This window comes from Nilaparvata lugens, chromosome 5 (assembly GCF_014356525.2).
Source record: "Nilaparvata lugens isolate BPH chromosome 5, ASM1435652v1, whole genome shotgun sequence".
NCBI classification, from domain to species: Eukaryota; Metazoa; Arthropoda; class Insecta; order Hemiptera; family Delphacidae; genus Nilaparvata; species Nilaparvata lugens.
In genome coordinates, this window is record NC_052508.1 from 9119231 (window position 1) to 9142198 (window position 22968).

Below are 22968 nucleotides of genomic sequence, written 5' to 3' on the forward strand. Positions count from 1 at the left end.
AATATATCATATTATGGCATTATGTAATGTGTAAGCAAGATGTTCAAATACTTCAATGCATGCTGTTTCCGATAACGAATATAGTTAATCTTAAATATTTCCCAAGTATATATTGTTGCAAAATTCAATTTGATTTATTCAAACAGAGGATTCGAAAGATGGAGACAAGAGAGAGAAGTATTCTACAATGAAAAGTAACAACAAATATCATAATTTGCTGAGTCACAAGTACCTAGTTTACTTGCTTGGATGAGTTGTCATGACGACACATCTTAGTTCAAATTTTCATTGTTAACGGCCTAGTAGTTAGTAATATAAATTCATCCACTCGAAAAAGTATGTAGACATGAAAATTATTCTAAATTTTGGAAATGGTAATGATCTATTTCCAAGCAAAACATACTTGATAGAATCAGTGAAAAGTATCTTCACAACGGATTCCCACATATCAGTACCACAGCCAGTGATCGGTACAGCGAGAATATAATTCTCATGAGTTCTAATGGGACAGTTCCCACTCAGCCCAGCCGAGCGAGTATGAATACTCCCATTAAAACTTATGGGAATAATATTCTCGTTGTACCGACACTTTCACTGTAGTGAGGTCCACGTTATAATGACAGTATTTGATTAACATTGGTGTTCCTATCCTTGTCTATCATTCGACAAAGCAGATAGCGCTATCCTTTTCTAGCTCCGCAACGTTGCCAGATCGTTAACAATGTAGAAATATAATAATTGACAATAGTTTTCCTGAATCATGAGAATTTATTATTTTATCATTATTATTTTATCATTAAAATATAATTGATTATTCTCAACAAGAATTAACAGTTAATAGGCCTATTAACTTTGTTGTAATTTGGACATCGTGTATCTTTGTAAATATTAAAAAAAACCTTACTTTTTGTGATGAGATGAGGCATTTCACTCCTGAATCATTCACTATGAAGAGATAGCAGACTAGGTGTGTGTCTTTTGTGTTATTGTCATGTCACCAGCTGGCGTTTTTTTTTAATAATAGTAGACTGTGATGCGCGTGAACACTAGCGTCAGGTGATCAATTTTCATAACGGCAAGGAAAGTTGTGTGAGTGTGCCACACCAGATTTTTAAAATTGAAATTTTCAGTAAACCTCACCTTTAGATATCTTATACTCGATCAGAAATCGTTTGATGGGCGAATTTCCATCGTACGGTGCTGCCCAAGATAATTGCACAGTTCTACCCGATTTATCGAGTACTTTTAGGCCGTACGGTACTTCAGGCACCTCTTGCACTATCATATTGATGCTGGTATCGTCGCTTCCAAATGCATTGGTGGCCACACAGTTGAAAAGTGCTGAGTCAGTTCTTTCGGTGCGTTTGATGCTCAGATCGGAGAGGACACCGTTCGGCAGGATTTCTTCGCGGATTGTGTACCTTGAAAAAATATATGAAGATTGAATGAATTGGCCCATTGCCATGAGATTAAAAATGAAAAACAAACAGACAGAATACAATCATATACAAAATTTGATAATTGACAACACATAGTAGATGACACTTCACTTATAAACAATAATAATAATAATAATAATAATGTTTTATTTTCAACAGCACAATATACAAGAATACAAATTCATAACATCCTAAGCTTGGCTTTCGCCGTCAGCTCGAGTTGAGATTTTTAATTTTATCTATGATAAGAATTACAGATAACTTTATTTAAAAGTGAACATTTAAGAGAAATTCAATATATACAAATAAATCAAACATAACAGAGAGATAAAACACTATAAAAGCAACAACAATTCACAGAAAATCTCAATGGGGTATTCCACAATATCAACAAATGCAGAGACGTTCTATTGAACAGAATGCCAGTCGGAAAGTGTCTTCATTTGGTTTCAATTGACATTATACATATTTGCTTACCCTACTTCAATAGCTGAAATTCTCTAATAAGAACCACCGATAATGCCAAGCCACTCTACAAAATTCAACCAGCCCCCGCCAATTTCCTCCGTTCAAAACTTCTAGGTACTCATTTTCCGAGAGAGTTGATTTACCCAACCACCTTCGTCTCCACTCACCCAACACCAAGCACCGCGCCACAAAATGAAACGTGTCCTCTCTTTCACCCGCATTACACATCGAACACATTCTAACTCTTCCCTCCAACCACGGTCTGTTATTCAAATTTAACATTTCTCCTCTCACTTTCATTATCCACCTGATGTCTGGCAAACCAAATTCCTCCTTTAAATAGCCATTACCCCCAAATTCACACTCGTGAGACTCTTATATATGGTATGATGTCTGGCTGCGTTTGCTGAGATCTTAAAATCCTCAATGTTTCTCAATTTCCTTAAATTCCAAATTTTATTAACTTCACTTTTCCAATTACTCAGATTGTCCAAACTCAAATCAACATTGGCACCCAGCTCTTGCGACATATCTAACCAGCTCTTATACCAGAACACTCTCTTTTTTACAACTTGGGCTGCTAGTAGTTTGGGTAAGCGCCAATCCTGCATTTTCATTACCTTGCAAACATAATTGAAATGCAATCGGAGCGTGTATTCAAAAAGCGGCGGTTCTCCTGTTTCTAAGAATAGAATATAACTGGGTGTATTATAAGGCAAGTTGAATAATCTTTTAATGAAAAAGCGCCACAATTTTTCCACCTGTTCAAACCTTCTATATCCCCACACCTGAGCAGCATACACCATGATTGCCCTTGCTACAGCTCTGTATAAAACCCACTTAGCCGACAATGGTACTCTCCTATTATTTATGAATTGCCCCCAGCCAGCATTTAGCCCTGCTTTCGCACTTCCCAATTTATTTTCAAGATGAGGAGACATTCTAAGGGTTGATGTCATAATTACTCCCAAGTACTTATATTCGTTAACTCTTTCTATCCGATTCCCGTCAAAAAACCATTCCTCCTGTCTCCCTTGCCTTCCGCCATTTTTAAATACCATTATTTTCGATTTATTCAAGTTCACTCTCAGATTCCATCGCTTGCAATAAATTTCTAGACTGAATATCATATCTTGTAGTTCTTTTTCTGTTTCAGCTAGTAACACAATATCATCAGCATACATAAGAAGTTTTATTCGTAGATTTCCCACTCTTGCTCCTCCTCCCAATTCCCCCTCCAAATCATTTAAAAAAAGTGAGAATAAGAGAGGACTCATCTGACAGCCCTGTTTTAAGCCTACTCCTGTACTGAACTCCTCCGTCAGACCATCCTCACCCCATACTCGTGCAGTGGTTCCATTATTTCCGAAATATATATTTCTGAGCATCTTCAAACCCCCATGCACGAGAGTTTGTAGAAAAGCGCTCGTCTGTCCACCGTATCGAACGCGGAAGAGAAGTCGACGTAAATACAGAAGAGTTTACCTCGTTTTCGACTAATTTTCAACTTGGCTATTGATAATAAATTGAATATATTGTCAACGGTGGAATATCCCTTCCTGAAACCTGCCTGATATTCGTTTAGTATTTTGTTAACGTGAACCCACTTTTCTAATCTGCTCAATAAATTACCAGCGAAAAGTTTTGCTATTGCGTCTATGAAAGATATTCCTCTGTAGCTCTCAGTCTGATTTACATCTCCTTTTTTGTGTAGAGGGAAGACTATTGATTTTTGAAAAGAATTTGGGACGTTTGCCGTTTTATAAATATTATTGAATATTACCGTTATTCTTCTCATTAATTCGTCTGGGGCCATTCTTATAAAACTCATAGGGGATGCCATCCTGACCTGCTGCTTTATTATTTTTTGCCTTTCGTAAGAGGGCTTTCAACTCATCCAATTGGAAGTCGCGATCAAGAATATCATTGAAAACCAACGGCTCTGCGTACAAGACTGGGTCAGCGCTCAACGGTGGATTCAATAGCTTTTGAAAATGTTTCACCCGATTATCTGAGCTTATGCTAGAAGCCATTCGCCTAGATGGTTTCTTGAAAGATCTTATCGCCTTCCAAAATTTCTTTGTGTCATTAGCATTGTTCAACTCACCGTAAATTTCCGCATGATACGCTTCTCGTTTAGTCTGACATAGTTTCTTGTAAATCTTTCTCTCCTCAATATACATATCTTTCAATGCTGCTGTGTTACACTTCCTAAATAGATTCAACAGACTAAACATTCTATCTCGAGCTCTCTTACAGTCGTTATCAAACCACCTCTGCTTAAAGTTAGCATGACCCTGACACTGTAGAAATGATGAGCTTGATGCCTTTTCTATGCGATCGCAAACTTCTTTTATCGCCATCTGATTGTCTTAATTATCGTCAGTTACTGATTCTCTCAATCTTTCTGTCACCCGATCTTTAAACAAACGCTCATCACTTCTTCCCCATATTAGCTTTCTCGGCAATGACCTACTGTTGTTATCTTTCTCATTTCTCAATTCTTCACTTCTGAGCTGCAAACGCAACGGCATATGATCTGAGTATGACTCTTCTATTATACTAAAATCGTTCACAAAACTCAACAAATCTCCTGCCACCGCAACCAAATCATTCACCGCTACTCCCATGCTACCAATAAACGTAAATTCCCCTAGCCTATCACTTGGTGTTCTCCCATTAAGAATAATCAAATTATAATCTTCACATAGCTCTAAAAACCTACGTCCCTTATTATTTAGCTCTTTATCTTTGGAAACTCTCTGCAATGAAATCCTGTCGTTATTTTCAAGTAAGCTTTCATCATTTGCCACCTGCCCTGTTCCAATGCGTACATTCATATCACCTATTAATACAAAATTAGAAACTGAGTTAGTGTACATATAATTAATCAAATTCAGAAACTCATTATTCCAGTTCAAGTACAGAGGCAACAAGTTAAAACTTATAAACAATATGATCTTGTTTTTTTTCTCAAGGGCTACTTTTGAATATAAATAGAAATATAAATCTAATTACCCTTTTCAAAATTGTTTAGTCACAACGTTGTTTGGCTATATGATGATTATCAAGTGACTTGATAATGGCATATGATTATGATTGTGAAGTGACCTGTGTGACTTGATAATGGCATCATATAGCTGAAACATGTTGTGATTGAACAATTTTAAGAAGGGTACTTATCTATCTATTTTATATCTAAGGGTACGATATCTATTTTTATTTATAATGTGATCTTGTATGCGTATTGAATAAACAACAAAAATAGCTTCATTTTGGACTGGACTATCCAACTATAGAAGTTTAGTTTTGTATGCAACGATTAACGTTTAGGAAAAAGACAATGTCCCGTTTGCACAAAATCTGTTAAATTCTAATCATAAAACGGAACAAGAACCAATCAGAGGCTTTTTTGGAACGAAGGCTTCTCTTCTTGTGGCATATAATCATGATGAGAATTCAAGAGGTTTTTGCACTACCAAAATAATATTTTTATATTGTATTTGTGAAGAATGAATAATTGAATGAACAAAATTTGTTCACAATGAGGCCTATAATGAGTCTTAAATTCAGTAACTAAATCAATGAGTTAAACAAACATGTAACAACAAAGTTTATGTAAAAATTGTAAGATTATATGATTCAATAGAATGATGATGTTTCTAAATCATGAAATAGGATAGAACAATAAGAAAACAAGACAAGCAAGTTTTGTGGACAACGTTTTTGTTTATGAATAGAACATAATTCCATGTTTTAATAATTATAATGACTTGAAAACGCCCTGATTGAGGCTTTATTTAAAAGTTCTCCCAGGGTGGATCCCCTTCAATGTGCCCCCATCTCCCAGAACATTGCATACCAGATCTTAAATTTTACAAAAACAGAATTGGCTTTATTTATGTTTTGATTCAATAGTTTGAAGACGAAAATCCAAATTAAATGCTGTAATTCACCCCGAAGACTTCTGCTACTGCAAATATTGACAACAGAGTAAACAGCTAGATGTAAATTCGATGAGCGCTACCATTCAAAAATTATTTGTCAGCCCGGGAATCGAACCCAGTACCTCCCAATTGCCGGTCAGGAATGCTTACCCTTACACCAAACTGACAATCTCTGGATAGCAGCGCTCATTTTATACAAAGCCATAACGGCCAGCCATGTCTTCGGGGTGAGTTACAGCATTTAATTAGGATTTTTGTTTGATAATAATAATAATAATCAATTCATTGGCATTTGAATAATTGCAATATCTCAGTAATTTCCATCTGTGGTTTGAAGACGTTTTTTATGAAAGGAACATAATTCATTTTTTTAATAATTATAATGACTTTAAAACGCCCCAATTGAGGCTATTTATTAAAAAGTTTTCCCAGGGTAGATCCCCTTCAATGTGGCCCCATCTCCCAGAACATTGCATACCAGAACTTAACATTTTACAAAAACAGAACTGGCTTTATTTATTTTTTGATTCAATGGTTTGAATAAGTTTTTTATGAATAGAACATAATTCCATGTTTTATCAATTATAATGACTTGAAAACGCCCTTTTTGATTGATTGATTGATTGATTTTGATTATGACGTGCTAGGTCTCGATAGACCCGTTGCACTAAACAACAGTACAATACAAAACAAGTAAAAAATATACAATAGTATTCAAATAAACAAGAATATAAGTATTACAAATAAAAACAGTTAACTGTTGGAAGTTAAAACAGAATTAAATTTTCTCACAAACTGAGGCTTTATTTAAAAGTTTTCCCAGGGTAGATCCTTTTCAATGTGTCCCCATCTCCCATAACATTGCATACTAGAAATTTCACAAAAACAGAACTGGCTTCATTTATTTTTTGATTCAATGATCCACAATTCATTAAAGTTCAGTAATTTATCTATCACAAACAGGCAGGATCCTTGGACAACGTTTATGAATAAGAAACTGTTTGATGATCAGTTTGATCACACAGGCTTAAGCCTACATGTGAGTCTCTCACAACGTAAGGGTCTATAAATGTACACTAACTGTACTGTATGTACTGTAAATTGTGAGAATAAATTGATTTGATTTGATTTGAATTTTCAAATGATCAGTTACCTGTTATCGCTTTTGGGGTCTAGTCGTTTGTTGTTCATATTCCACAGGATTCCGATTGGCTTCTCGCCTCTAGCCTCGCACTGCAGAACAGTCGGCTCTCCTCGTCTCGCTGTCTGGTTGCGGATTTTGATTTCAAACTGGGGAGGAGCTGCAAAATATAACATGTCGTGTTTAAATACATAGAAAAAAGTTTGAAAATATAAAAATTTTAATGAATGGCAGCACGATCAGTAGAGAATAACTCCGTCTCCGTTGTGTGTTAAGTGGAAGAGGGGGCTCTTATTGTCTCAATTTCGCCCACATCACTTTTGATATTGTAAAGTGTGAATAAAAGGCATTTATCTATATTCATCAATAGAATATTTTCATCGAATTTCATAAATCATACGATTAACAATCAGAGCACCATTTATAGAAAGTATAAAAAATAATAAAACAATACTGTAAAAAAATGCATCCACAGTAATAAGGCATATATAGAAATTAATGAAACAATATCGGATTGTAAAGTTGCGTCCATGCTGAGAAAATGTTTCACAAACATTCATTAATAATATCGAGTGACCTGGCTGGCTCAGGTCTGGTGTCAGAGTTTTCAGGTCGCAAGTGATCAATTTCAGGGCCTCTGACATGACCTAACAACTGCTTTTTAGGCAGCCGGAACCGACGACTTAACTTGTCCATCCGAAACACGGGAGTGGCCCGAGAAAAATATCTTGCCCGGGCTGGGATTCACAAACATATTTCTTGGTTGAATCAAGTGTCAAACATTTTCAAAAGTTGGAACGAATATTGCTTGACAAAAAAAAACAGTTTGGCCAAACATTTCCACTGTATGCAGCATAGTTTCAGTGCTTCAGTCAGTGAGCTGATTAACATGAGTTTTGAGAATTCAATTTGACTAGAATACTTTGGAATGCCACGTAGACTTAATATACAGAGTGAGTCAAATGTATGGGAACCCTTCAATAAGATAGATATTCTAGATATAATACTGTAACTTTTAGGACACGTTACTGGTCGAATACTCTGAATAGTACAACTGAATTTCAGCCCCTAATAAGGGGATGACTTAGTTGTTGTAACTTGAATATTTTAAATGTAAACATCCATTGTGTGGTACATCATTTTGAAGGCCTTTCCAAAACAAGAAAGATGACATCAATAAAAAGGTTCTATGATAATTGTATCCAAAATGGCGGCTGAATGAAGTTTTATTTTTCAAGGAAATGAGGGGTTGTATCTCAAATATTTTAAATACACACCCATTGTGTGTGGTACATCATTTTAAAGGCTCTACTAAAACAAGAAAGATGACATAGATTAAAATGTTCTATGATACTTGTATCCAAAATGGCGGCTGATTGAACTTTCTTTAAAAACTAAAACTTCAATCATCCGCCATTTTGGATACAAGTATCATAGAACATTTTTAATCATGTCATCTTTCTTGTTTTAGGAAGGTCTTTAAAATGATCTATCGCACAATGGGTGTTTACATTCAAAATATTCGAGTTACAACCCCTAAGTAACCCCCTTATGAGGGGTTGAAATTCAGTTGTACGTCAAAAGGTAGAGTATTCGAACAATAATTTATCCTGAAAGTTACAATATCATATCTACAGCAGTCTCCAACTTATTGGAGGGTTCCCATACAAATGACTCACTCTCTATATAAGTCTACGTGGCATTCCAAAGTATTCTAGTCAAATTGAATTCTCAAAACTAATGTTAATCAGCTCACTGACTGAAGCACTGAAACTATGCTGCATACAGTGGAAATGTTTGGCCAAACTGTTTTTTTTTGTCAAGCAATATTCGTTCCAACTTTTGAAAATGACACTCTGTATAATAGTAAACATTGACAACAGATCCAAGAATCTGTTGAAACGTTGATCAATGAGTTTCTTGATAGCTGTAACACTACAACTATCGAATTCATTTTGATTTATTCATTTAACTCGTATCAAAAACAAAACTTGTCAAATAACAAACATTCTTAGATTTTACTCTATTGACTGGTGACTTGTGAGTCATTGAATAAAGTCAGGCGGAGTTCTAAATGGATAATTCAGCTATGGCACAGCAGATACAACATTACAAAGAGAACCCAACTTTAAACAATTGATCAATTGAGCGAATTCTAGAATATTTTTAGAAATTGTTTTCACTCACCTTGCACACTGATCATGATAACAGCAGACAAACCAGATCCAATTCCGTTTCCAGCTTCGCACAAATAGTACCCTTCATTTGTCTTTTGGATGTTATTTATCGACAATGTTCCTTCGTCCATTTTAATGTCTGGGTTGTTTGTTTTCAGATCTTTATAATCGCCTGGTGAATCCCCTGCAATAAGAACAAATGAAACTTGTGAGTATTTTATCTCTTTAAGAAAGATTCAAAACAGTATTTTAGGATAAGTGGTTTTCATTGGGAGGTACATTCATTGGAGGTATCCTTCGAAGTATTTTAGAAAAAAGTATCTAAATAAAAGTGAGACTTGTTATTATTTTATCTCTTTGAGAAATATTCAATCCAATATTTTAGGATAAGTGGTTTTTATTGGGAGGTATATTCATAAAAGGTATCCTCCGAAGTATTTTATCTTTTTGAGACAAATTTAAAACAATATTTTAGGTATAGCTGAATAGTGGTTTTCAAAGGAACTGTGTTGTATACAGAGTTCTCTCTGAAAGGGCGACTGCTTGAATCAAGCATCACAAACTGACATCTATCAGCTTGTGAATACTTTACAATAGCTGGGAACCTACATAAAACCAAAGATCCATGTATGAAAACGCCTTGAGTATGTGGACTTAATTTCTTTGCAAAAATTATTCATAGAGGTTTCAAAAAGCATGTGGACTATATTTCTCTGCAAAAATGTTGTATAAAGGTTTCAAAAAGTATTTAAAGCAATTTGATAATATCACAAACATTGTTAATTACGTACAGTTCGTTCGTGTCCGGTGATAAATAATTAAATTAAAATTAAAATCCACTATTCCAACAGCTTTGTAATTGAATACAAAGAGGTCTCGTCGAGTACATGCTGGTGCAAGACAGCCTTTTTAGGAAGTGATATACGTAAAGTATTACACTTTGAATAAGAAAAGTTGTAACTTAGCTATCTTTTCAAACCTTCCCATTCAATTCTATAAATTATATTCGGTTTTTAATCAAATCAAATCCAAAATTTCTAGTTTATTCATTTCTGGACTGAAAAGTGGACTCAAATCAATTCAAGTGGATAGCATAACCTATAATTTTTATTCATTCATAACTCTACCTTCATTGTATTATCATTAAATCCCATAATCATCATCATCACCTAGGCTTAAAATACTTCTAGAAAGTCGCCTTTATAAAATAACAAATAAATAATAAAATAAAAAATTTGACACTCCGTGAATTCTTTGAAAGTCCTTGGAAAGCCATATAGCTTATTTTTTTCATCTATCAATATATCCATCCTTAACATTTAAATCTTATACATTTACAAAAAATGAACAACTTAAATTTTAGTATTGATACATTACTCAATACTTGAGTTGAATTGCTTGTGAACAAGTGCCGTATAATCTTCAAAATATCAGACTCTACTGACGTAATATCCTCTGAGAAAGTCTTGTGAAAAGCACCAAATCTATTTTGTTAGCTAACATGGTATCAATCTTCATCAGTACAGGAAAAATTAATTTATTCATTCATGTTTCTATTTAATTGATGTTAATCATAATTAATTTCTAGTATTATAAATACTATTTTGTGTACAGTAAAATCTACTACACTTAAAACATGTACTATTAGACTCAATCATCATTGATTTTTGTCAAAAAAGTATTTGAATTTGTGATTAATGAAATTATCGTATACGGGTACGTTGTATTGATAGTTCACGAATACAATCAATATTCAAATATCTGAATTTTTGTGAGAAAAAGTTGCAAATTCTCCAATTTCAAACACTTCAGAAATTCACAGAATTATAGTCAAATTAATTTTCTCACCAGTAGCCTTTTTCCATGTGACAACCGGCTTCGGGAATCCATCGGCTTTGCATTCGATTTTTGCATCACTGCCCTGGGCGAAAGCCTTATCTGTCGGCTCCAGAATCCAACGTGGAGGCACTGTGGACAAAACGGGCACAATCAGAAGAAAACTGTTCCACAAAATCACCAACATCAGGAAATAAATCATACACACAATAAAATATAAATCAATAGCTTTCATTTTAAAAATTCTGTACTGAAGGTCTACTTTATTTCTTGTAAAATCAATGTGATTTTTCATAATTGAAATTTTCTGTACTTCATTTTTTGTTATAATAATCCAAATTCAGATTTTCAATTAATATCATTAGTTAAATTTTTCTGTTTCATAAAAGGCTAGTTTCTTACATGAAAAAAGTACAATGTTATTCTGAAACCAAACCAAAATAAGATTCAGAAATATATGGATACTCTGAACCATTTTAAATTGTTTTTTTTTCAAATTATGATTTCCTATGGTTTCTCAACATTGGTTGATGTTGAGACTGTTTCAAAATATTTTACTTCAAATTTTATTGAATGCTATCATCAATCATATTGTAGAGTTATGATATAGAGCAATGTCATCATCAACAATGAGTATTTTCATGTTTGGTGCTTTTCAAAAAATATCAAACTTTTGAAAGTTTATTCCAAAAATCTCAACTTTCATCTATTTTTCAAGTTAAAATGCAGCATCTAATCTGCTATTTAGTATTCAAATATATTTTCAAAAATTCATAATACTTCTACGATAATACGGTAACTTAAATGTAACACAGGCGAGTGAGTAACCACATGCATGGGATGAATATTGTTTAGTTGACAGTGAAAAATTCCAATTATTTTTTGTCAGCTAACACGGTATCAATCTTCATCAGTACAGAAAAATTGTATAATTTTATTCATTCATGTTTCTATTTAATTGATGTTAATCATTATCAATTTCTGGCATTCGAGTAGAACTTTTGCAATAATGTAAGTTTATAAATAATTTTTTTCAGATTTTCATCAATTTATGACATTCGAGTAAAACTTTTGCAATAATGTAAGTTTTTAAATTATTTTTTTCAGTTTTTCGATTGATTTTAAGCTTACAACTCATACATATTTATTTATTTATACATTGATACATACAATATCATTCTCAACTATGAATGATTGGGGAAGGAACAACAGGCTTAAAACCCAAAACTGTTCCTTTCCCAAATTTAGATAGAAATTGTCCTAACATAGGTTATGTTTACACTTCATGATTTTTATGCAATTCAGAGCTCATGGGATGTTAGCCCTAGTGATAAGATAATCCTCAATTCATTCACAGTAATAAATTTGAATACATAATGTTCTTAAGCTGATTGCAATGATCAATATTACGGGCCTATATTTATTTTATCATGATTGATTATAAGACATTTTTTACTGTAAGATATTCTATTGTATTTTCTAATTTGTTGAGAATGGAACAAATATTACTAGGAAAAACTAATAGGTTTTCAACTTCAATGGTATCTAAATTCAAGAATGATGAAGAATCATTCTGGTAGATAGAGATTCGTTATAGAGCCTCAAGAGTATAGTGAAAAAAAATGTTATGCGTCTAACTGTGAAAATGCCATTAAAATAGTGCAATAATCCAGAATAAAACAATCTTTATTATTAAAAAATTCTTCAACAACTGACAAAATAGTATTGCGCTTTGAATAATGAGGAATATGAAGTAGAAGCCAATAATGGAGAAGAAGTTTGCATGTGATTACTCACTCGGACAACCATTTAAATGTTCTCAGTATTTTTTAAATATTTCAATAATCTTGGATGGATGAGAAACCATTTCATCAAAAATATTTTTCTTAGGATTCATTTTCGGCAATGATTGTGATACGAACAAACATTAGAATAGATCATTAGTATGCTTTTATTGAATTATTAATAGAGTTAATTTTCCAAAATTGAGTGAAAGTTTTGTAGAGTAATAGAGCCAACTGTATTGACTGTATTTAACTGTCTGTAACTGTATTCATAATCAATAGCATGGATTTTAAGATAGAATAGAATATAAAATATATTTATTGATACAATAAAAAACATAACATGACAATCAATCAATAATAATTACAAAAATATATATTTTATGACATGACCTGTTGGTCGTCTTGGTAGACGAGCTATGGATTTTAAGATGAAAAATCAATTGAACATGTTTGAAGAAAACCAAGTGAGAGCATGATATGATAGAATACAAGATCCGGATTCAATAGCATTTTTAATCATGAAATACCTATTTTCACGAATAAAATTAATGCTTTATGAAATTTTATGCTTTGGTACTTGGTAGTGAAAATTAACTTTTTCCATCACTTGAATGTGATGATTTTCCAATAATTGACTAGAAGTTAATCTATGTAGTGTAAAATATAACATAATATTCCAGGTAATAATGAAAATATCAATTAAATTATCAGGACTTTCATGTAAATTTAAGATTTTTCAAGTACAATATTCAATTAAGATTCAAATTTATTTCATTTGTCAAAATGTTAAAACAAATTGATTGACAACTCAATTTTCAACAATGATTGATTGACAACTCAATTTTCGACAATGATTGATTGACAAATTATAAATGACAAAATAATTTCTCATCCATTACACACATGAAATACAAAAACTCTCAATAATTTTTAAATCTAAAATTTATTTCTAAAATAGATAAATTTCTAACCCCAGTGCATCTATTTCTATATGAAGCTACAGCTCTCAAACCATGCATCATGCAAAATCATTCAAACAATTAAAGCATTCAAATGAAGTGCAATGAACGAGTTTAAAGTGAATATGATCAGCAAGCTATGCAATGCCAGGTGTTAGATAATGTTCTCATGCAAATTTGAATCATCCGAAACCAAATTGAAGGCATCATGTGGATACGTTTCATGTTGTTGCTTCATGAATTTCATGTTGATCGTGGTGAATTTCATGTTGTCATTCATAAACAATTTCTTGTTGCTCAAAAAAGAGTTCGAATTCCGCGATTCCAATGTTGTTATCTATATATGTAGTAGAAGATATTAATTCGGAGGAGATATATGTTGTTCATGAACGTGAGTTTATAGTTTGATAATGTATTTTTATTAATTATTTTAGTTGAGAATATTATGAAGATTTCGTAAATTGGAGCTAATAACTCACCCAATTCAAGGTTTTATTAAACATAATGTTTATTTTGTGTTATTTATTAATTTATTTTTCATCATTTATTTGTTTAAAAGGTTTTAATTTGTGAGTTTTAGTGCAGATATTCTTCGATAAAGTGCCAGGTATAATATACTAACGCCTAATTGCAATAATGAGCTATCTAATGCTCCTATAACTTTACTACTGTGCATAAATTTTCAGAAAATAAAGCATGTTAATTATCATCCCATAATAGATTCTATAGTTAGGTATTGATGGCCTGTGCTTGGTGCAGTCTATAATAAACAATGATGATAAGAAACTAAAAATTTAGAAAATTATATTTGAAAAAAATCAAATGTTTGAAACAAATTTTTAACAAAACATAAATTGATAAACGTGATTAATGAGTGGTTAGTGTGTACATGCAAAAACCAAAACATGCGAAACTGAAAGAGAAAAGAACAGAATAAAAGAAAGAAAGAGGATATGAGTGGGGAGGGAGAGGGAAGGAAGTAATGGGCCTATGCAATTCAGCTGATTACCTAACAACCAAAATAAAATGGGACAGAAACGACGCTGGAATCTGGGTTCTACGAGACGACAACAAATTTTGAACCTAGTCAACACAGAATCCATTAATTTTTGGGGACAAAAAATTTGTCCTAGCGACTGAAGAGGAATTTGAGACTACTAGAATGTGGATAAAGTCCTACAAAATACTTCTAGAAAGGGCAGAAGACGAGAGAGAGATCTTCCAATAGTCAGAAACAGAGAGAGAATCGCCCTAGTTAAATGTTCAACAGAGAAACAGAGTTGTTTCAATCCCAACTTCCAAAATCATGACAGGGTAATCCAATTCTCATTAGTTCTCTGTCAACAGTTTTTTCTTACAGATAAGGAGAGTTGGTTAAATCCAAACTCCCAAAAACATTACAGGCTAATCTCCAATTGGTCCAAGTTCTCAAATTACGCCCATTTATTTATGAACAAACTCCTTGCTACAAGGAATAACGAGAGCTCTATCCCATGAACGCTATAATACAGTTTCAATGATCCATCATGAAACACGTAGATCACTTCATTCCATTAAATGCTCTGCTAAAATGGAAACTTCAGTTTAGGTTATTGAGAAGTTGCCAAAATTTATCCCTAGTAATCTAGAACAAATGATTCACAAATAAATAGAATAAATATTTTGTTTCGAGAGGTTTCATCATCATCATAATCACAATCATCATCACCATCATAGTCATGTAGCTTGAACAGTTTTTTGAATAATTTTATTATTTTGTAAAAAAATCGATGCTTGAAATTCATAGATGAAAGTTTTAATACTGATTACAACTAAAATAAATTATTCACAAATAAGTAGAATAGATAGATATTTTGCCTCGAAAGGTTTCATCATCATCACCATCATCTAGGTAAACCAGGTTTTTTTATAATTCCAATATTATGTAAAAAAATCGTTGCTCGAAATTCATAAATGAAAGTCGCTATACCGATTTCTCAAACAGATTTTCCAAACTTGATAAATGAAAAATTTGATTTTTCAAAACTTAATAGTCCTCATAATCCAATTAAGGTGCGTTTTTGAAAAAATATCAGCTTCAAGATAACAAACTCGTAGTAAAATCAGAGTATGTTTTGATCCAATTACCGATATTAGAAGGTCGTATTTAGAATGTATTTCTTCTACTCTATAATGCCTGAAATCGAGAATTTTATTCAGAACTTGTGCTATAAAAATCCTTTTGTACAGCAACCTAAGTTGATTTCAAGTTGTAACTGAATTATCTTTTTTTCAGAGCTATAGTCATGAATTCGCGTATATAGCATTCCATCATTTCAAGTACTGTACATTACTGCATTTCAACTAGAGTCCATTAGTTGTTGTTTATGAATATTTCATCGAAATAATAACTCATTCATAGTTGCATTTCAATAATACCTCAAGTTGTTTGTCCATTAATCAATACACATCCATAAGCGTTGAAAATAATCATTACTGTTGAAGCACAATTTTAGTGAGCAAGTTTCATTTTATTTATTTATTTAAATGACAATCACAAATCATAATTATAATATATGATTTGGATGGGAGATGATAACAGGCATAGCCCAAAACTGTCTTCTCCCAAATTTTTACAAATATGTTCTATTGCTAATATAAGCCTATTCCAAAGTAGAATCGCAGTCAGAATATTATGATCGTAGCTCAATCGAAGATGAACAATGAATGGTTGAAAACGCGTCCTTAACGAGACAGATGTGATTCAGTAAACCATAACTTGAAAACTTTCAATTTAAATTTGATTTCAACTCAGAATCTGAGTTACAAATACTCAAGTCTTTCACTTATTTGCGACAATAGTCAATAACAACATCATCGTATTTAAGACGAGAACGCGTGACTTATATCATAGAGAAACAATAGCATAAGTAGATCCCATGGTATAGGGCGTTTATGTCGCAGCTTTTACTGTTATCTCAAGCTGATATTCCACGTAGTTCTTTCCTGTGAAGCTTTATGACGCTGGTAGTCTCTCATATTGTGCCGTTCATACACTCTCACCCGGTCAAAACAGTAAAAATCGACAATAATCGGCTTGAGATAACAGTATAAGTTGCGACATAAACGCTGGGATATCTACTTACGCTATTGTTTCTCTATGCTTATATTCTATTAAACTTGATGTACGTATACAACAATAATTTCATTTGGATTATTCAAACATTAACTAAATCGTGCAACGATAACAATACCATTACTGTAGAAAATCACATTCAAAATTACAATCCTCAACAAATTAAAAACGGATGAACTGGATTACACCCGTTATATCATTAAAAAAAACAACATTTCAATACATAACTATGCTTAGGCGCCTGAAAAATACCGCACTTCTTAAGGTGCGTACAGATATACGCGCCGCGAACATGAGCAATTATTCACGTTTAATCAGCTGATTCCAAGCTTTTTATATCTGTATCTTACCGTTTCTGTAAAAATACAGATATAGTCAGCTGATTAAAAGTGAATTGCTCATGTTCGCGGCTCGTATATCTGTACGCACCTTAAGACGAGAACGCCAGACTCATATTCTATTAAACTTGATGTACGTATACAACAATAAATTATTTCAATTAGATTATTCAAACATTAACTAGATTGTACAATGATAACAATACCATTACTGCAGAAAATCACTCACGGAATTTCAATCCTGAACAAATTAAAATCGAAAAAAACTTGATCACACCGTTGTATCCGTTACAAAAAAAAGACAACATTCTAATACGCAACTATGCTTAGGCGCCTAAAAAATACCGCACTCTATAGCTAAAGGCATGAAAGTTATTGATATTATCGATTTATTTTTTATATATAATTTGACCAATCATTAGAATTGTTCGATACCCAACATTTTAGTAGGTACCAGAAGAATCATGGATTGAGTATCCCCTACTGCTCATCATAAAAAATGTCATTTCATGTAAAAATTCTTGAATCCAATTCAAAGAGAATAAGTCTATAAATGAATTGTTATGAACAAATCAAAGAGTAGTCCAGAACTGAGAGGTGAGGATTCAAAAAACTTGATAGTATCAACCTAATTTGTCTCGGAAAAACAAAATGGTAAGTGCAATGATAACTAACATGAATACATACAGAATATCAATAATTGGTGCAAACATAGAGTTTTACAAATGTTTTAAAGAGAAGGATTCAATAAATATACTGTATAAATACTTGATTTGGATAAGGGATGATTTGAAAATATTTTATTCCTATAAAGAACGTCATCCCATAGGTGATACTGCGAGTATAATGAGTATAAAACTCTCATTTAAAGTGAGTGTGTCAAACTCTCATTAGTTTTGAGTGTTTATAGAAATTATCAGGATCTGGACTTTTGGAATTATCAGGAGTTTTTATCAATCAGGATCTGAATAAACCTTTTTCATACTATGAAATTGCTAAACGATCTAGTTCTCGAACAGAATTAATACATTTTGAATAGAAGACATTTTTCAAAATTGTTCAGACTTTTTCAAACCCAATTCACAGAAAAGAGAGACTGTTGTAGAGAGAGACCGATGCGCGTGTGAGAGTCAATACTGATTCACAATCACATTGCTAACAAACATCACAGGCTTGAATCCTCGAATGTTTAATTTGAAGATAACCTTTTAAATTCTTTGTGCAAACATACAGCAAGCGAGCTGGTATTTACGTTTTACTTTCATCATAAACTTACTGTGAACAGTAAGTTACAGTGTCACATACTGTTGGAGGAACAGGAAGTATAAAAGAGATAAGGAAAGTCGTTTTCACTTTTACCGACGGCACAGCACGGCACGACAGGACAGGAAGCTCTCCGATTGGCTGATTCTCAATACGTCAACCTAATCAGCCAATCGGAGAGCTTCCTGTTCTGCCGTGTCGTGTCGTGCTGTAAAGGAATCAGTGAGTGTGAAAACAGTCGATGACCAGTGTCATTATTACCAACCTCCATAGAAGAACTGATGACTGGCTATCAAGTCAACCAAACCCATAATTATTATAGATGCACAAAACCAGAAAAATAAGAGAAGTAGATTATTCTATCAAGTGTAAAAATATGCATGTAAAATAATGGAGCACCCTGGTGTTCAAAAAGTTTTGGACCAAATTCTTTTTTTCCATACAAAAACGACCACTGTTTCCAAGACATTTCCAATATTTCCTTCTTGGACACTACATAGCAGTCGTGGATATTCATCCAAAACTGTAACAAATTGTTCACAAATAATATCAATGCTTCTCATTCGAAAAATGCTAGCGATCTAAAATTAATCTCACTAACACTTTCTGAGTATAGTTGTAAAAGTGATATTGTGGTATACTAGTTTAACATACTGAATAGAAAATCTCGATTTTTAAAGAATCTGTGATTGGACAATATCTGGTCATTTTACTCTAAGGCCCGGTTGCACAAAAGCCGGTTAAATATTAACCGTGATTGATTTGACGAGAACCGAGATCAGAGAGGGCCTTTTTGATAAGACGGCTTCTCTGATTGGTTCTCGTGGGATTAATCACGATTGAAAATTGACCGGCTGTTGTGCAACCGGGCCTGAATCTCACAATCCCTCGATGAGTCTCCCCTTTCCGTGGATAGATTTTGAACAAAATAATAGCAATCACAATTTTCTAGAGCTGCTTCAATATCCCTTGAAATTCTTGTACTTTCCATACTATTTTCCAAGGCATCCCATACCTCCATACTCTTCTACTATTCATACAACAACTACCAACTAATTTCTCGAGAATATCATTCTGACAGACAACTACCCTTGACAACGAGCTCAGCCGTCTTGTTAGCACGTCCGCCGAGATTACGCGCTTCACACGTGTAGTGACCGGCGTGCTTGAAGGTCACCGCCTGCACGATTAGCAGCGAAGTCTGGCGGCCGACATTCACAGTAGTTGCAAGACCGCTTGCCATTGGTCGGCCGTCTAGTAGCCACTCGAAGCTGATTGGCAGATCGCCCTTGGCTGCCACACAGGTCAGTTGCACGTAGTCGCCTTGTGACGCATACTCGGACGAGAAAGACAGGGGGAGCAGGGATGGTGTCTCTAGATGGTAAAAAGTTAGGGTTGAAGTTTTTTCAAAATCTCTAAAACTCTTCAGTATCTCTAGATTTCATAGTCCTTGAAAAGGAGCAGAGATGGTGTCTCTAGTAAACATGGAAAAAGTTAGAATTGAGGATTTCCAGGAGCTCCAAATCTCTTCAGAATTTCTAGTAACAGGGATGGTGTCTCTAAATGGTAAAAAGTTGAGAATGAAGTTCTTCAAATCTCTAAAACTCTTCAGAAACTCTAGATCTCATAATCCTTAAAAAGGAACAGGAATGGTGTCTCTAGTAAACATGAAAAAAGTTAGAATTGAGGACTTTCAGGAGCTCCAAATCTCTTCAGAATCTCTAGTAACAGGGATGGTTTCTCTAGATCGTGAAAAGTTAGGGTTAAGGATTTTCAAAATCTCTAAAACTCTTCATAATCTCTAGATCTAATAGCCCTTCAAAAGAAGCAGGAATTGTGACTCTAGTAGGGATTGTATGATTGCATACAGTTGAAATTGTAGTTTTTCAGAATCTCTTGATCTCTACATGAAGCAGAGATGGTGTCTCATGTAAGACAGTTACACCCAGTTGCCCAACTTGTCAACTATTAATCACGATTAAATTCCACGGCAACCAATCACAGAAGCCTTCTTCTCAGAAAGTCCTTCTCTGATTGGTTTTTGTGGGATATTATCCTGATTAAAATATAACAGGCATTTGTGCAACCGGGCCTCAGGGTTGAAGATTTTCAGGAGATCTAAAACTCTTCATAAACTCTAGACCTCATAGCCCTCAAACAGAAGCAGGGATGTTGTCTCTAGTGCATACAGTCAAGATTGGAGTTTCTCAGAATATCCAGATCTCTGAGAGATGCAGAGATGGTGTCTAGTGAAGATGTAAGAAAATTAAGGTTGATATCTTTCAGAATTTCTTGATCTCTAGAAGAAGCAGGATCATGTCTCTAGTGGAGAAGGTAAAAAGCTAGCGTTGAAGTTTTTCAGAATCTCTAGATCTCTAAAAGAAGCAGAGATGGTATCTCAAATGAATATCACATTCAGTCAACGTTGAAGTTTTTCAGAATCTCTATATCTCTGGAGAAAGCAAAGATGGTATCTCAAGTGAATATAACATTCAGTTAGGGTTGAAGTTTTTCAGAATCTTTATATCTCTGAAAGAAGCAGAGATAGTGTCTCTAGTGAAGATGGTAAAAATTTATTGTTGAAGTATTTCAGGATATTCACATTTTTAAAATCTCTGAAATTCTACAGAGAGGGAGATGACGTCACTATCAAAGACGACAGACAGTTCAGAGAGTTTCTCAGAGATCTTTGAGAAGATTTAATTCCCTAAAATCCGACAGAGTCCCTATTTTAGGGGATGAAATTACTTGCAGACGTAGTGAGATTAAACTGGAGCTATTCCATTACAAATTCCTATTATCATGAAAATATACTACATTAAATATTCCGGTTATATTCACGTTAATTTTGAAACAATATATTTTTGATAAGTTTTTTTATTTATAAATTTATATGTTTTTTAGTCTATAAGTTAAGAAGGTTTTTATAAGTTTTTATATTATATTTTTAGTATATTTCTCAATAAGTAAATTGTGAAAATGTGTTACTAATTATTTCTGTAGATTGATAACGCGCGTTGTTTTCTCTATAGTTAATTTTGAAATAATATATTTTTAATAAGTTTTTTTATTTATAAATTTATATGTTTTTCAGTCTATAAGTTAAGAAGGTTTTTATAAGTTTTTATATTATATTTTTAGTATATTTCTCAATAAGTAAATTGAGAAAATGTGTTACTAATTATTTCTGTAGATTGATAACGCGCGTTGTTGTCTATATAGTAAAGTAAGAACTAAAATCTGTCTAAATCTATAAACAGCCCACACAAAAAGTACTATAATTAGATATGATTTGTAAGATGAGATAAATCAAAGGAAGAAATATGATAAAGCAATGAAGTAATAATGATATCAAGGATACAGGTTGAAATAATAAAAGAGGATAGGCAAAGTAAAAGAAGTTACAGACATATATCGTTCAACATACGTTGCGAAAATTATTGTAAAAGAAAGTTTTGAAAAAATGGATGATCTGACAGACAATCGCACCTAAAATTATATTTCTAAACAAGAGAGATAGTTTCAGCAAACATTCACATCCGTTCCACAATTTCCGAGACGAATAAATGGTAGCCCAAGCTTCTATCAACAACTGGAATTAATTTTATTCTAGTACCCTTCACTTTTAGAGCAGACGAATGAATAGCTGTTCCAGCATTGTTTTTGGCCACGCAAGTATAATTTCCAGTGTCGTTTAGGGCCAAATTTGAAAGCACCAGTAAACTTATGGAGTCGTCCAATCGCTGCATCTTATGATTTGCTGTCGGGTTGATCTTGTTGCCATCTTTCAACCACGTGATATTTACAGGCAGGTCACCGGACACTATTGAACACATCAATCTCCCAGAACCTCCTCCATTTATGCCGTTCTGATTAAAGCTGAACGGTTCTATCTGGGGTATCACTAGATCACCAAAAAGTAGATTTCCCATTAAATATCTGCATGAAATCAACTCGTGAAGATAAGACGATTTAGTTGAAGGATAGTTTATTAAAAACTTGTAAAGGTTTAGAATCTATTTCTAAGGCTCAACTCACACTCACGCGACTCAGGTCGAGAAGAGATTCGACTCTAGTCGAGAGCATGTGTTTCCAAAATAATGGTGACACTCAGACCACTCGACTCTAGTCTACGCGACGCCACCATTAGAAAACACATGCTCTCGACTAGAGTCGAGTCTCTTCTCGACCTGAGTCGCGTAAGTGTGAGTTGAGCCTAATACCGAACGGTTTTATCTGGGGTATTAGTAGATCACAAAAAGTAGAATTTCCATTAAATATCTGAATGGAATAACTTGTAAAGGTTCAAATGATTCAGTTGAAGAATAGTTTGATTGGAACTCCAAAGAATAATAGCCTTACGATTAGCAGTTGTTAAAAATCTCAATTCCCTATTTTCCAATTGTTTGTTTTTTATCAATTTTGTGTTTCAATTTTATATTTTGATATGATAAACCGCTAACCCTAATGTCATATACGTGAATACTATTTCTATATT

The 22968-nt window shown here is 33.4% G+C and overlaps 1 protein-coding gene across 44 annotated transcripts in view; it reads right to left on the reverse strand.

Moving 5' to 3' along the window:
* LOC111045692 (Down syndrome cell adhesion molecule-like protein Dscam2) overlaps nt 1-22968 on the reverse strand; it is a 460637-nt gene that overhangs the window by 50333 nt on the left and 387336 nt on the right. For all 44 annotated transcript variants that reach the window (XM_039427609.1, XM_039427616.1, XM_039427618.1 and 41 more), the window contains 4 exons: nt 11021-11140; nt 9183-9356; nt 7008-7155; nt 1141-1421 (listed from right to left, as the gene is read on the reverse strand). In XM_039427609.1, the coding sequence (XP_039283543.1) occupies nt 1141-1421; nt 7008-7155; nt 9183-9356; nt 11021-11140 (723 nt within the window). The remainder of the gene's footprint in view (nt 1-1140; nt 1422-7007; nt 7156-9182; nt 9357-11020; nt 11141-22968) is intronic.